The sequence below is a fragment of the Oncorhynchus mykiss genome, chromosome 8 (assembly GCF_057628025.1).
Source record: "Oncorhynchus mykiss isolate SJ-2025 chromosome 8, ASM5762802v1, whole genome shotgun sequence".
Lineage (NCBI taxonomy): Eukaryota > Metazoa > Chordata > Actinopteri > Salmoniformes > Salmonidae > Oncorhynchus > Oncorhynchus mykiss.
The window spans coordinates 51,618,413-51,633,094 of NC_143029.1; the positions used below are offsets into that span (position 1 = coordinate 51,618,413).

Below are 14,682 nucleotides of genomic sequence, written 5' to 3' on the forward strand. Positions count from 1 at the left end.
CCTGGGCTTACCTCCGCTGTACCCGCACTCCACCATACCCCTGTCTGCGCATTATGCCCTGAATATATTCTACCATGCCCAGAAACCTGCTCCTCTTATTCTCTGTCCTCAACGCTCTAGGCGACCAGTTTTGATAGCCTTTAGCCGCACTCTCATACTACTCCTTCTCTGTTCCGCGGGTGATGTGGAGGTAAACCCAGGCCCTGCATGTCCCCAGGCACCCTCATTTGTTGACTTCTGTGATCGAAAAAGCCTTGGTTTCATGCATGTCAACATCAGAAGCCTCCTCCCTAAGTTTGTTTTACTCACTGCTTTAGCACACTCTGCTAACCCTGATGTCCTTGCTGTGTCTGAATCCTGGCTCAGGAAGGCCACCAAAAATTCAGAGATTTCCATACCCAACTATAACATCTTCCGTCAAGATAGAACTGCTAAAGGGGGAGGAGTTGCAGTCTACTGCAGAGATAGCCTGCAAAGTAATGTCATACTTTCCAGGTCCATACCCAAACAGTTCGAACTACTAATTTTGAAAATTACTCTCTCCAGAAATAAGTCTCTCACTGTTGCCGCCTGCTACCGACCTTCCTCAGCTCCCAGCTGTGCCCTGGACACCATTTGTGAATTGATCGCCCCCCATCTAGCTTCAGAGTTTGTTCTGTTAGGTGACCTAAACTGGGATATGCTTAACACCCCGGTAGTCCTACAATCTAAGCTAGATGCCCTCAATCTCACACAAATCATCAAGGAACCCACCAGGTACAACCCTAACTCTGTAAGCAAGGGCACCCTCATAGACGTCATCCTGACCAACTGGCCCTTCAAATACACCTCCGCTGTCTTCAACCAGGATCTCAGCGATCACTGCCTCATTGCCTGTATCCGCTACGGAGCCGCAGTCAAACGACCACCCCTCATCACTGTCAAACGCTCCCTAAAACACTTCTGTGAGCAGGCCTTTCTAATCGACCTGGCCCGGGTATCCTGGAAGGACATTGACCTCATCCCGTCAGTTGAGGATGCCTGGTCATTCTTTAAAAGTAACTTCCTCACCATTTTAGATAAGCATGCTCCGTTCAAAAAATGCAGAACTAAGAACAGATACAGCCCTTGGTTCACCCCAGACCTGACTGCCCTCGACCAGCACAAAAACATCCTGTGGTGGACTGCAATAGCATCGAATAGTCCCCGTGATATGCAACTGTTCAGGGAAGTCCGGAACCAATACACGCAGTCAGTCAGGAAAGCTAAGGCCAGCTTCTTCAGGCAGAAGTTTGCATCCTGTAGCTCCAACTCCAAAAAGTTCTGGGACACTGTGAAGTCAATGGAGAACAAGAGCACCTCCTCCCAGCTGCCCACTGCACTGAGGCTAGGTAACACGGTCACCACCGATAAATCCATGATTATCGAAAACTTCAATAAGCATTTCTCAACGGCTGGCCATGCCTTCCGTCTGGCTACTTCAACCTCGGCCAACAGCCCCGCCCCCCCCCCCGCTGCTCCTCGCCCAAGCCTCTCCAGGTTCTCCTTTACCCAAATCCAGATAGCAGATGTTCTGAAAGAGCTGCAAAACCTGGACCCGTACAAATCAGCTGGGCTTGACAATCTGGACCCTCTATTTCTGAAACTATCCGCCACCATTGTCGCAACCCCTATTACCAGCCTGTTCAACCTCTCTTTCATATCGTCTGAGATCCCCAAGGATTGGAAAGCTGCCGCAGTCATCCCCCTCTTCAAAGGGGGAGACACCCTGGACCCAAACTGTTACAGACCTATATCCATCCTGCCCTGCCTATCTAAGGTCTTCGAAAGCCAAGTCAACAAACAGGTCACTGACCATCTCGAATCCCACTGTACCTTCTCCGCTGTGCAATCTGGTTTCCGAGCCGGTCACGGGTGCACCTCAGCCACACTCAAGGTACTAAACGATATCATAACCGCCATCGATAAAAGACAGTACTGTGCAGCCGTCTTCATCGACCTTGCCAAGGCTTTCGACTCTGTCAATCACCATATTCTTATCGGCAGACTCAGTAGCCTCGGTTTTTCGGATGACTGCCTTGCCTGGTTCACCAATTACTTTGCAGACAGAGTTCAGTGTGTCAAATCGGAGGGCATGCTGTCCGGTCCTCTGGCAGTCTCTATGGGGGTGCCACAGGGTTCAATTCTCGGGCCGACTCTTTTCTCTGTATACATCAATGATGTTGCTCTTGCTGCGGGCGATTCCCTGATCCACCTCTACGCAGACGACACCATTCTATATACTTTTGGCCCGTCATTGGACACTGTGCTATCTAACCTCCAAACAAGCTTCAATGCCATACAACACTCCTTCCGTGGCCTCCGACTGCTCTTAAACGCTAGCAAAACCAAATGCATGCTTTTCAACCGATCGCTGCCTGCGCCCGCCTAGCATCACCACCCTGGATGGTTCCGACCTAGAATATGTGGACATCTATAAGTACCTAGGTGTCTGGCTAGACTCTAAACTCTCCTTCCAGACTCATATCAAACATCTCCAATCGAAAATCAAATCAAGAGTCGGCTTTCTATTCCGCAACAAAGCCTCCTTCACTCACGCCGCCAAGCTTACCCTAGTAAAACTGACTATCCTACCGATCCTCGACTTCGGCGATGTCATCTACAAAATTTGCTTCCAACACTCTACTCAGAAAACTGGATGCAGTCTATCACAGTGCCATCCGTTTTGTCACTAAAGCACCTTATACCACCCACCACTGCGACTTGTATGCTCTAGTCGGCTGGCCCTCCCTACATATTCGTCGCCAGACCCACTGGCTCCAGGTCATCTACAAGTCCATGCTAGGTAAAGCTCCGCCTTATCTCAGCTCACTGGTCACGATGGCAACACCCATCCGTAGAACGCGCTCCAGCAGGTGTATCTCACTGATCATCCCTAAAGCCAACACCTCATTTGGCCGCCTTTCGTTCCAGTACTCTGCTGCCTGTGACTGGAACGAATTGCAAAAATCGCTGAAGTTGGAGACTTTTATCTCCCTCACCAACTTCAAACATCAGCTATCTGAGCAGCTAACCGATCGCTGCAGCTGTACATAGTCTATTGGTAAATAGCCCACCCATTTTCACCTACCTCATCCCCATACTGTTTTTATTTATTTACTTTTCTGCTCTTTTGCACACCAATATCTCTACCTGTACATGACCATCTGATAATTTATCACTCCAGTGTTAATCTGCAAAATTGTAATTATTCGCCTACCTCCTCATGCCTTTTGCACACATTGTATATAGACTCCCCCTTTGTTTTCTACTGTGTTATTGACTTGTTAATTGTTTACTCCATGTGTAACTCTGTGTTGTCTGCTCATACTGCTATGCTTTATCTTGGCCAGGTCGCAGTTGCTAATGAGAACTTGTTCTCAACTAGCCTACCTGGTTAAATAAAGGTGAAATAAAAATACAAAAATACTGCAACTCCTCCCCCTTTGGCAGTTCTATCTTGACGGAAAATGTTATAGTTGGGTATGGAAATCTCTGAATTTTTGGTGGCCTTCCTAAGCCAGGATTCAGACACAGCAAGGACATCAGGGTTGGCAGAGTGTGCTAAAGCAGTGAGTAAAACAAAGGGAGGAGGCTTCTGATGTTGACATGCATGAAACCAAGGCTTTTTCGATCACAAAGTCAACAAATGAGGGTGCCTGGGGACATGCAGGGCCTGGGTTTACCTCCACATCACCCGCGGAACAGAGGCGTAGAATGAGGGTGCAGCTAAAGGCTATCAAAACTGGTCGCCTAGAGCGTTGGGGACAAAGAATAAAAGGAGCAGATTTCTGGGCGTGGTAGAATATATTCAGGGCATAATGTACAGACAGGGGTATGGTGGGGTGCGGGTACAGCGGAGGTAAGCCCAGGCACTAGGTGATGATAAGGGAGGTTGTATCTCTGGACATGCTGGTTGTAATGGGTGAGGTCACCGCATGTGTGGCAGGTGGGACAAAGGAGGTATCAGAGGTATGAAGAGAGGAACTAGGGGGTCTATTGTAAACTAAAACAATGATAACTAACCTGAACAACAGTATACAAGGCATATTGACATTTGAGAGAGACATACAGCAAGGCATAAAGTAATCACAGGTGTTGATTGGGAGAGCTAGCTAAAACAACAGGTGAGACAACAACAGCTAATCAGCTAACACAACAACAGCAGGTAAAATGGCGATGACTAGGCAGAGAGGGTCGGATTAACTACACACAGAGCCTGAGTTCGCGGCTGGGGCCGACAGATAAAAAATTAATAAACAGAATGGAGTACCGTGATTAATGGACAGTCCAGTAGGCATCAGCTATGTAGCCAAGTGATCATAGTGTCCAGGGGCAGCAGTAGATGGAACAGGGGAGCCCCACTACGCTAGCGACACAGCGTTTAAAGTTAGTAGCATCTGCTCCGACGGAGGCCGGATGAAGGCACAGCGGATGGAGTATTCGTCGGCAGATCAGTCGTGGTGGTGCGGCGGGGCGCCGTGTCGACAGAGAATCCAAGCCAGATGGCGAAAGAGGTATTGTGGAATTTAGTTTGCTCGCCAGGAGATGTGCCTGGCTCACGGCTAACTGGTGCTAGCTTCGTGGCAGTGGCATTAGCCACTATATCCAATCGGTAGCAGCGGTGATCCGGTGCCAAGGTCCAGAGTTTACAGCAAGGATCCGGTGGAGTTTTGGGCTCTAGCCGTGTATGAGTGGGGTTCGGGTGAACAGCTGAGTAGGCCTGGAGGTGGGCCTCAGGGAATAGCTTCGGTACTAGGTGCCACGGTGAGTGAAAGCTAGCTGTGAGCGAGCTGTGAGCGAGCGAGCTGTGAAGATCAGAAGTAGTGGTCCAGGGATTGCGTCAGGAATCCGGCGTTGTTGTGGAGAGACAGTCAGTCAGAAATAGGTAGACAGGTGAGTATTATCCAGGCTAAAAACAGGGCTGGTATCTGTGCAGAAGGTAAAAGCCTCTAGCGGTGGCTAACAAATAGCTTGTAGCTAATTAGCTGGTTAGCTTCTGGAGATTCTTGAATGTGTTCTAAAATTGAAAATAATAGCGATTCCGTATCACATTGGGTGAGGCAAGTTACCGGAAGGTATAATCGAATAAAACAATTTGAGAAGAGATTGAAATATATATATATATATATATATACGAGAGGACAAAACAAACATGTCTTCACTGCTACGCCATCTTGGATAAGACATACAGTCAATAACACAATAGGAAAAAAAGTATATATACAGTGTGTGCAAATAAAGTAAGATAAGGGAGGTAAGGAAATAAATAGGCCATAGTGGCAAAATAATTACAATTTAGCAATTAAACACTGGAGAGACAGATGTGCAGAAGATTAATGTGCAAGTGGAGATCCTGGGGTGCAAAGAAGCAAAAATATTCAATTTACAATGGACTGTTAAGCAGTGCTGAGATTGGTTTGCGTTGAGGAAGCATCAGCACCTGCTGACTAGAGGGAAGTAGCTTTTCCGTGATTCATCTCTTTCTCTCTTATGCATTCACTGTCTCTCCACAGGCATACCCTGTTATCATGTATGCAGTGTATGTGGGCACACACACACACACACACACAATCCATTCTCCGCAAACACCACCTCACCTATCACTCACACAGACATTGTTTTAGGAATTCCTCGATTGCCTCCTTCTCCCTTGTTCTTTTACACTTTGACTGAGTGAATGTAAAACAGAGGGTGATGTATATCCTCACTCTGCCAGGAGCCCCTCGCTGAAACTGCCATGTTTTACAACCCACCATTACAGAGAAAGTCACAACATTGACACAGACATATAAAACACAGACAGAAATACTACAAATACTGATGCATTATTCTTTCGAAGGCCAAACCCACTGCTGGTGTGCGTGGCCAAAGAGCTCTATTTTCATGTCATATGACCGTAGCACCAGTTCCAATCCATGTGCCAATGCCGTTTAGCAAACTCCAGATGGTTCTATGGTCAGCTGTCATGAAAGTAGAGGTTTTTGGCCATGTACACCAATGGTGAATTTTTGTTTTCGAAAGTAGAATGCATATGCAGAAAATACCTAATCCCTACTGTAAAATATGGTGGTGTATCTTTGATGTTATGGGGATATTTTGCTTCCACTGGTCCTGGGGCCCTTGTTAAGTTCAATGGCATTGTGAACTTATTCAAGTATCAAAACATTTTTACCAAAAACCTGGTTGCCTTTGCCAGGAGGCTGAAAACTGGCCGCAAATGGATCTTCCAGCAAGGCAAGCAGACATTACATTCCACCAACAAATGGTTATTTGACCACAAAATCAACATTTTGCAATGGCCATCTCAGTCTCCGAGGGCAGCCCATAAGCGCAGACGAAGGATCTCAAAGGATCTGGAAAGATTCTGTATGGAGGAATGGTCTAAAATCTCTCCCAGTGTGTTCTCCAATCTCATAAAACATTTCAGAAAAAAAGTCTGTCGAATTCGCAAGGTGAGGGTGCTGGAGTATTGAATACAGGGAATCCAATCATTTTAACCCATATCTTTTTAGATGTTTTGTATTACGTCTTAAACAAAATCTTTCTCTGAGCAATTGTGTTAGTATAGAATACTATAATAATAAAACCAGAAAATGGCGTACAATATAGCTTAGAATTTGTATTATTCATTTTACACATTTTTTTTTTTGCTCATCTTTATTAAGGGGTTAAATAATTCTGGACACACGGACACACACATACACGCACGCACATATATATATATATATATACATACATACATACATACATACATACATACATACATACATACATACATACATACATACAAACAAACACACTGAGTGTACAAAACATTATGAACACCTGCTCTTTCCATGACTGACTGACCAGGTGAATCCAGGCGAAAGCTATGATCCCTTATTGATGCCACTTGTTAAAGCCACTTCAATCAGTGTCGGATAGATTAAAGGGAGGATACGGTTTAAATAAGAATTTTTAAGCCTTGAGAAAATTGAGACATGGAATGTGTGCCATTCAGAGGGTGAAGGGGCAAGACAAAATGATTAGTGCCTTTTAGGTGTCAGGTGCCATCTGTTTCCTGTGTGTATCAAGAATGGTCCACCACCCAAAGGACGTCTAAATATTAGGAAGGTGTCCTTAATGTTTTGTACACTGCATAAAACTCACGTGTTGTCGTTTGGAATGACCTTTTGATTAGACAACACTTCTTTTTTTTTGTGTGTGTGTGTGTTTATCAAATATCACAGAAATGTTTTAGTGTGTTGAGTTGTAGTCAAATTGGTCAACATAATATAACAACATAATGCATTTCCCCCACGAAAACGTGATCTTCTGGGAAACATTGGAGACGTTTTTAAAATCCAGTACGCTCTGTACTCCAAAATGTGACCAGCTGGAAGAGATTATCTGTAAAAAGACTTGAAGTGAAAATCCTGGTCTGGCTCCTTTTCTAGTTTTGGTTCTGATTTATCCGTATCTTGGGTTTTCAGAATACTGTAGTCTCCCAGCAGGCCCTAGAGTGCCCCCTAGTGCTATGTGTACGGAACTGACAAAATATTAGGATTTTGACATCCTTTGAAATAGACAAAGTAATACCTTGAATTAATAATGTACACTGAAGTGCGTCGACATAGGGGCTAGTTTGGGTTTATTAGAAGCAGTGCATGCTGATGTAATATAATATGCAAGAAATGACACTTAACTGCAGAAAAAAATCTCTTGCCTTTTTGTTTATCTCCACTGAGTCTTACCCATAATTTATTTCAATGTTATATCAACATTCTGTCAACTTTCCCATGCCTTTTTAGTCTTATCTATAACCCTTATTCTGTAAACCCGCGCCTCTAAACGCTATAGCAACATTCTCTCAACGTCTCCACTGCCTCTTACTCTTGGCCATAAACTTCTATTTAATGTTCTACAAACAATCTCTCAACTTTTGCCTTTCAGGAAACCAAGGAGCCTCCGGGAGTGCCCCTGTTCGGCAGCACCCCGGGGGTGGACCTTCGCCGGGGCCGCAGGCGTCACTCAGGCACGCTAATGCTGCCCCCGTTGTCATGGCGACAGGCGGAGAGTGATCTGGGCCGCACGCCAGAGGAGTGTGCCATGGCCCGACCCACCAGCCTGCCCTTTCGACCTCCACCACGCATCGACATTACCCATGTCGACCCCAACAGGTGAGATATCGTAGGTCATAGCTCAACGTTTTGGGAGGTTGGCAACTCTGGACTTCTAAGGCAGCACTCCTGGAGGACAGTACCTGTGCAGTATTACCTGAGGTCAACCCATCCTGTGTTCTCCTGCATCTGTAGAGCATAGCATACCATGATAATATTTTTTGCTGAATTGCATCTTACTCTACGCTGAAGTATATTATGTGTTTGTAGAGTCAGTGAAGCAAATCTGTTTTGTACATTCAGCATCAGCAAAGTGCACTTTCATCCAACAACCACTGGGTGGAGACAAAGTGCTCTAAACCAGTTGCGGTGCCTATTTAATTCATGTGCTTTGTGAAGTGAGGTTGTGTTGAACTGTTGAGTTCCAGTCACTGTACAGAGCAACAGACAGTTGTGGTAAGCCAATCAACATCAATCGAGGTGATCACCAATAGCCCCCCCCCCCTCAAGAATATTACAGAGGGGGCGGACCCTGAAAGGGACATCCCACTTATCATTTTCTGGGCTTACAGTGGTCCCTGACTGGAGAGAGAGATGGAACTGTATGGAAGAGGGAAAGTGGGTTAGAGATTGTTTAAGTGAAGTAAACAAAGAGCAGGTGCCTGAGACAACGGGAGAGTGAAGGAAAGAATATCACCCCCGGCGAACACTTGAAGTGAGAAGAAGAGCTCGTCAAAGAAGTCTGCGAACTAGAGCTGTCGGAAGAACCCTGCTCTGTCCACCAGCTCTCTGGCGGGTACTGTGCTGTAGACTCACGCTTGAGCTCCACTCTTTGGGACTGAGTGAACTGGACTCTGATCTAAACCAAGATCCTAGCTATGGAGGCCCATGGGGACCGAACAGAGTCGGAACAGAATACAGACTCATGTGGGCCAACCGAATCGGACAAGAGGACGAGAGTTTCACCCCACAACTCTCCGAGACGGTTTCGTAAACAAGTGGTGACCAAGCGCCGTTACAGGCGCTTCACTGTGGCCCATACCTGGTAAGGCCCTGGAGCTGTGTAGGTGTGTGTATGTCTGTGTGTGCGTTAGGACAGCGAGTTGCCAAGGAAGTCACAATACAACATTATCACATTACGATATTTATTTTGATTGTATATGTACCACAATATGTATTGCAATTTGATATTGATATTTTATTGCGATTTGATGTTCCAAACATATTGCTCACAAGGGGGCCGATTCTGACTTAGGATTTGTACGCCTTTCCTACGCACTTCTCAGTATTTGGTTTTCAGACTTACCTTATGGAGGTGCATAATGGGCTTTGCAGGCGTGGTTCCCTTGCGCGCTGAATACATCTAATTTAACCACTGAAAACCCTCCCACTCGATGGCCAACAGATTTTCCTATAGGGTTTTCACTACATGTATCTTAAGGCATCACTTTAAATATGGTGTACCTGTAATTAGAATTTTGACGACAGGCTAGATTAGAATACATTGGGTTCAGAATATAGGGATCAATGAAAGAAAGCCATCTAAATGTGCATTTTCGTCTCCATTGAAACTGATAGATTTAAAATTTAAAAAATACTCTGAACTTGTAGAATATTTAGGCAAATAGGGTTAGGAAAGTAGGCATAAATCATTGAACAAAAAACAGGTTTGGAGAGCCTTTACGCACTAAATATATGGTTGAATCAAAAATACAGTGGTTTGCTTCATCTGGAAAGTTGTCATATTTAAGTTCAATTCATGAAATATTAGAGGTGGAAAAGTGTTCAATAAGGGTGGAACAATAGTCCTACAAATCAACCCAAGTCCGCACTCATCATGGAACTGTATGACAACGGTCCAGTCGTCGTGAACTGTGCACCGGGCCCCAGGTTTAACATGCTACGTGTGGTCTGAGTTCCATAATGATTCAAATTGGCTACATGACCCAAATTTATTGCAGCACGTTAGCTTAATATGATCCACTAATGCTAGCGACCCTCAGGAACAACAACAGAGGAACGGAAGGTCAACGGAATGGAATGATGCAATATGTAAGCTACAAATGGAAGGAAACTAACACTAAAGTGACAGTTCCAAATGTATGCGGGTACTGCTGATGGTGGCTCCCGATTAGTAGCTAATATGTAACATGACACAAATTGTAAACTAAAACGGAGGAAAGCCCAGGTATATAATTAAAACATGAGCACATACATGATCTCGGCAGGTTCAGCCCTACAGAAGCCTATAGCTAGGGTCTCCAAATTTCATCCATGCAAATTATGAGGGCACACAATAACCATTCTGAATAACGGCACAGCTATTTATAGACTACTTCACTGTGGAAATGTTCCACAATACATGTCATGCTGATATGATTTTCCGTTTGCTTGGATATGGCTGGTGTCACATTCGTCTCCAGGGATCATAAGGAATAATCATCTAAAACAATTACTATGTGTAGTTACAAACGGATGAGTTGTTTATCTAGCTCGTAACAATAGTTATCCATTTGTAAATTACAGCGCATGGAGAATACGACGTATCTGCAGTCACACCTCTGCCTCACCTTCATTTCTTAGACCCTGGTCACTGTTGTGTGATTTCCCCCCCCCCCCCCCCCATCTTTTGTAACATTTAGGCAACTTATTCCTTGATAAGTAATTGTGTGAAATGGCACTGTTGAAATGCATATTGGGTAATTCAAGTACAGTAGGCCTCAGGAGGAATACATTGCAGTTCCTGGAAAATGTGAACTGAAACCATGACCTCAGAAACTGTGACTTAGCCTACAAATAATATAGGTTTGCTTATTAACATGTCTGTAATCATTCTTTGAAAGAAAAAAAAATACAGAAGAAAATACTGTGGGTGTTGTTGTTTCCAGAGTATGTCACCCCCGGTGAACACTTGAACTGAGAAGAAGAGCATGTTAATAAGCAAAACTACATGATTTGTAGACTAGGTCACAGATTCTGAGGTCATGGTTTCAGTTGACATTTTCCAGGAACTGGTATATAAAGGGTCTGAATACTTATGTAAACATTTCTAAACACATGTTTTTCCTTTGTCATTATGGGGTATTGTGTATAGCTTGAGGGGCAAAAAAATAATATTTAATCAATTTTATAATAAGGCTGTAATGTAACAAAATGTGGAAAAAGTCAAGGGGGTCTGAGTACTTTCCGAATGCACTGTACCTCGATCACTCCAGTGTCCCTGCACATTGTAAATATGGTATTGAAACTGAGTCGGAAGTTTACATACACTTAAGTTGGAGTCATTAAAACTTGTTTTTCAGCCACTCCACAAATTTCTTGTTACCAAACTATAGTTTTGGCAAGTCGGTTAGGACATCTACTGTGTGCATGACACAAGTAATTTTTCCAACAATTGTTTACAGACAGATTATTTAACTTATCACAATTCCAGTGGGTCAGAGGATTACATACTGTCTCTTAGAGATGAGCGTACTTTGGTGCGAAAAGTGCAAATCAATCCCAGAACAACAGCAAAGGACCTTGTGAAGATTCTGGATGAAACAGGTACAAAAGTATCTATATCCACAGTAAAACGAGTCCTATATAGACATTACCTGAAAGGCAGCTCAGCAAGGAAGAATCCACTGCTCCAAAATCACCATAAAAAAGCCAGACTACGGTTTGCAACTGCACATGGGGACAAAGATTGTACATTTTGGAAAAATGTCCTCTGGTCTGATGAAACAAAAATATAACTGTTTGGCCATAATGACCATCGTTATGTTTGGAGGAAAAATGGGGACGCTTGCAAGCCGAAGAACACCATCCCAACCATCCCAACCATGAAGCAAGACATCAGTTAAAGCTTGGTCGCAAATGGGTCTTCCAAATGGACAATGACCCCAAGCATACTTCCAAAGTTGTGGCAAAATGGGTTAAGGTTAACAAAGTCAAGGTATTGGAGTGGCCATCACAAAGCCCTGACCTCAATCCTATAGAACATTTGTGGGCAGAACTGAAAAAGTGTGTGCGAGCAAGGAGGCCTTCAAACCTGACTCAGTTACACCAGCTCTGTCAGGAGGAATGGGCCAAAATTCACCCAACTTTTTGTGGGAACCTTGTGGAAGGCTACCCAAAACATTTGACCCAATTTAAACCATTTTAAGGCAATGCTACCAAATACTAATTGAGTGTATGTACACTTCTGACCCGCTGGGAATGTGATGAAAGAAATAAAAGCTGAAATAAATAATTCTCTCTACTATTATTCTGACATTTCACATTCTTAAAATAAAGTGGTGATCCTAACTGACCTAAGACAGGGAATTTTTACTAGGAATAAATTTCAGCAATTGTGAAAAACTGAGTTTAAATGTGTTTGGCTAAGGTGTATGTAAACTTCCGACTTCAACTGTAGCTTCTTACTTTCTCGTTCTTCTTTCTTAATTGTATTTCTTGTGTATTTTTGTTCTACCTCGTGTTTTTTTTTTTTGTGCTACATTGATATTGATTACTAGATTATTGGACTTGTAGCTTGCAAGAAAGGCATTTCACTGTACTTGTGCACTTGACATTAAAACTTAACTTGTTAAAAAAAGAAATGGTTTGTGAACTGCACGTCACTAATAGCAACTGTCGTCGACAAGCTCACGTTTCAAATGTATAAAAGCCAGTGAGGGCTGTGGAATTAACAGAGTTTTCTTCAAGACATAAGTTGTTTAATAAATAGCTAAATAATTTAACAGTGCACAAAAAGGTACAGTATTTGCTACTGTGTTTCCTGAAATACAGAGCCTATTGGAATATTGTTCTAATCTGAAATTATACTTTTGTTACATTGTTTGCTAGCTAGTATAACAGTACTAATATTGTCTGTCAACTGTAAAAATGTAGTGCAACAGAGCCAGTTAAAACTGAAGTATCTGATCATCAATGAATTCGAGAAAAAGCTCTTTTTTTTTTTTTTTTTTAACACAGCGGCCGAGCTATGCACTTTTTTCATTTGGGGGAAAATAATTTTCTAATGTTTTAACCCATTCATATTACAAAATCTATTTGTGTTGACTATGATTAGGGCATGGGAATATAAGAGCGTCTTTAAGGCTGAATTAACTTACAAACTAGGCTATAGGCTACCGGCCAGCATTGCGCAAATATGGTGTTTCTAAAAGTGAATTCAAAGGTTTAGAATAGTTGGACATCATTCCATGTCATCATTACATCCCTTTGGCTGTGTTTGGCCCAAGGCCCATGACCCTTTACTGAGTGTCTCCTACCCTGTCCTACTCCCTACTCCCCTCTACTCCACATCTCTGGTCACACTGCAGAGTACGTCATCCCCTCTTTCCCCCTTGAGGGCATTTTGCTTTTCCACTGCTCTAACACAGTAATGGATACATTCACTTGTTTAAATGCAGAATTTTAAACCCAAATTACCTGGGGTCAATGTCAGTTTTGCAGTTATCATGGGGGCCACAAAAAGCAGCTTGTGTGCCTGATGTGGCAACCAAACAGGTATAGCAGACACTATTAATTAATGTGGAACTGAGAGCATTTTAGCAACATGAAATCTTATTAAAATCTGTTCATATACACCTCCAGGAAGAATTTTTTTTTACGTTTTATGAAAAGCGAGCACTTAGATATGGTCATTTTCAAATTTTTACACTTTTATAGAATTATTTTGAATGGCGTATAGTAAGGCATTGTGAAAATGATATAGCAATATAGAGTGGGAAAGCGTGAACACTTAATCGACACCGCGGTAAATAAAACCTAATTAAAACGTGTCAGTCTTGTCCAGGACCGGACTCTACACAAACCGTGCGCCACAGCCAATCAGAGCTACAGTAGGCCTATATGCAAATAAGCAATTTTCCACATGGGCCTGCCATCATTCACTTTGAACTGGACTGTGTGTTTACAGGCAATAGCAACAGCGTGACTTTAGATCATTAGAAAGCATTCGCCAAAAGCCACAAAATACACCACTTAGATTTTGAGAACTTTACAGTCCTATTGATCGAACAAACATGAAGTGGTAGGATATGTTTCCCTCAGATGCCTATGTACAACATCAACAAAAAGATCAACAGCTAATGTTAGCCAGAACAAGATGAGCTAAAATCTAATGAGGAAACAGTAGAAACCTTCTCAAACTTTTTCAGCTTCTAGTTGGCAGTCAACATTGTACTAATAAACTATGGGGAATAGTAGCCTGCTCGCCCTTCTGCAGCTTGTCTGCCAATGCATGCTTGTCCCAACCCACGTTTTGACAACTGAATGGGAATTTGTCTGCCTGCCTGCCCATTTTTGATCGACGCCAAGTACAGTTGAAGTTGGAAGTTTACATACATTTAGGTTGGAGTCATTAAAACTGTGACTTAGCCTACAAATAATATAGGTTTGCTTATTAACATGTCTGTAATCAGTCTTTAAAAAAAAAAAATACTGAACAAAATACTGTGGGTGTTGTTGTTTCCAGAGTATGTCACCCCCGGTGAACACTTGAACTGAGAAGGAGAGCATGTTAATAAGCAAACCTACATGATTTCTAGGCTAGGTCACAGAGGTCATGGTT

General features: G+C 43.2%; 1 protein-coding gene across 5 annotated transcripts in view; it reads left to right on the forward strand.

Annotated features, from left to right (window-relative positions):
* LOC110530023 (3',5'-cyclic-AMP phosphodiesterase 4B) overlaps positions 1 to 14,682 on the forward strand; it is a 135,026-nt gene that overhangs the window by 49,393 nt on the left and 70,951 nt on the right. For 2 of the 5 annotated variants that reach the window (XR_016482422.1, XM_036985564.2), the window contains exon 3: positions 7,954 to 8,180. Coding sequence is in view for 2 of the 5 variants with exons in the window: in XM_036985564.2 (XP_036841459.1) it covers positions 7,954 to 8,180 (227 nt within the window). In the remaining 3 variants the exon portion in view is untranslated. Of the gene's footprint in view, positions 1 to 7,953; positions 9,166 to 14,682 lie in introns of those variants that run through there. The other 3 variants (XR_016482423.1, XM_036985566.2, XM_090181869.1) reach the window with 2 other exon arrangements.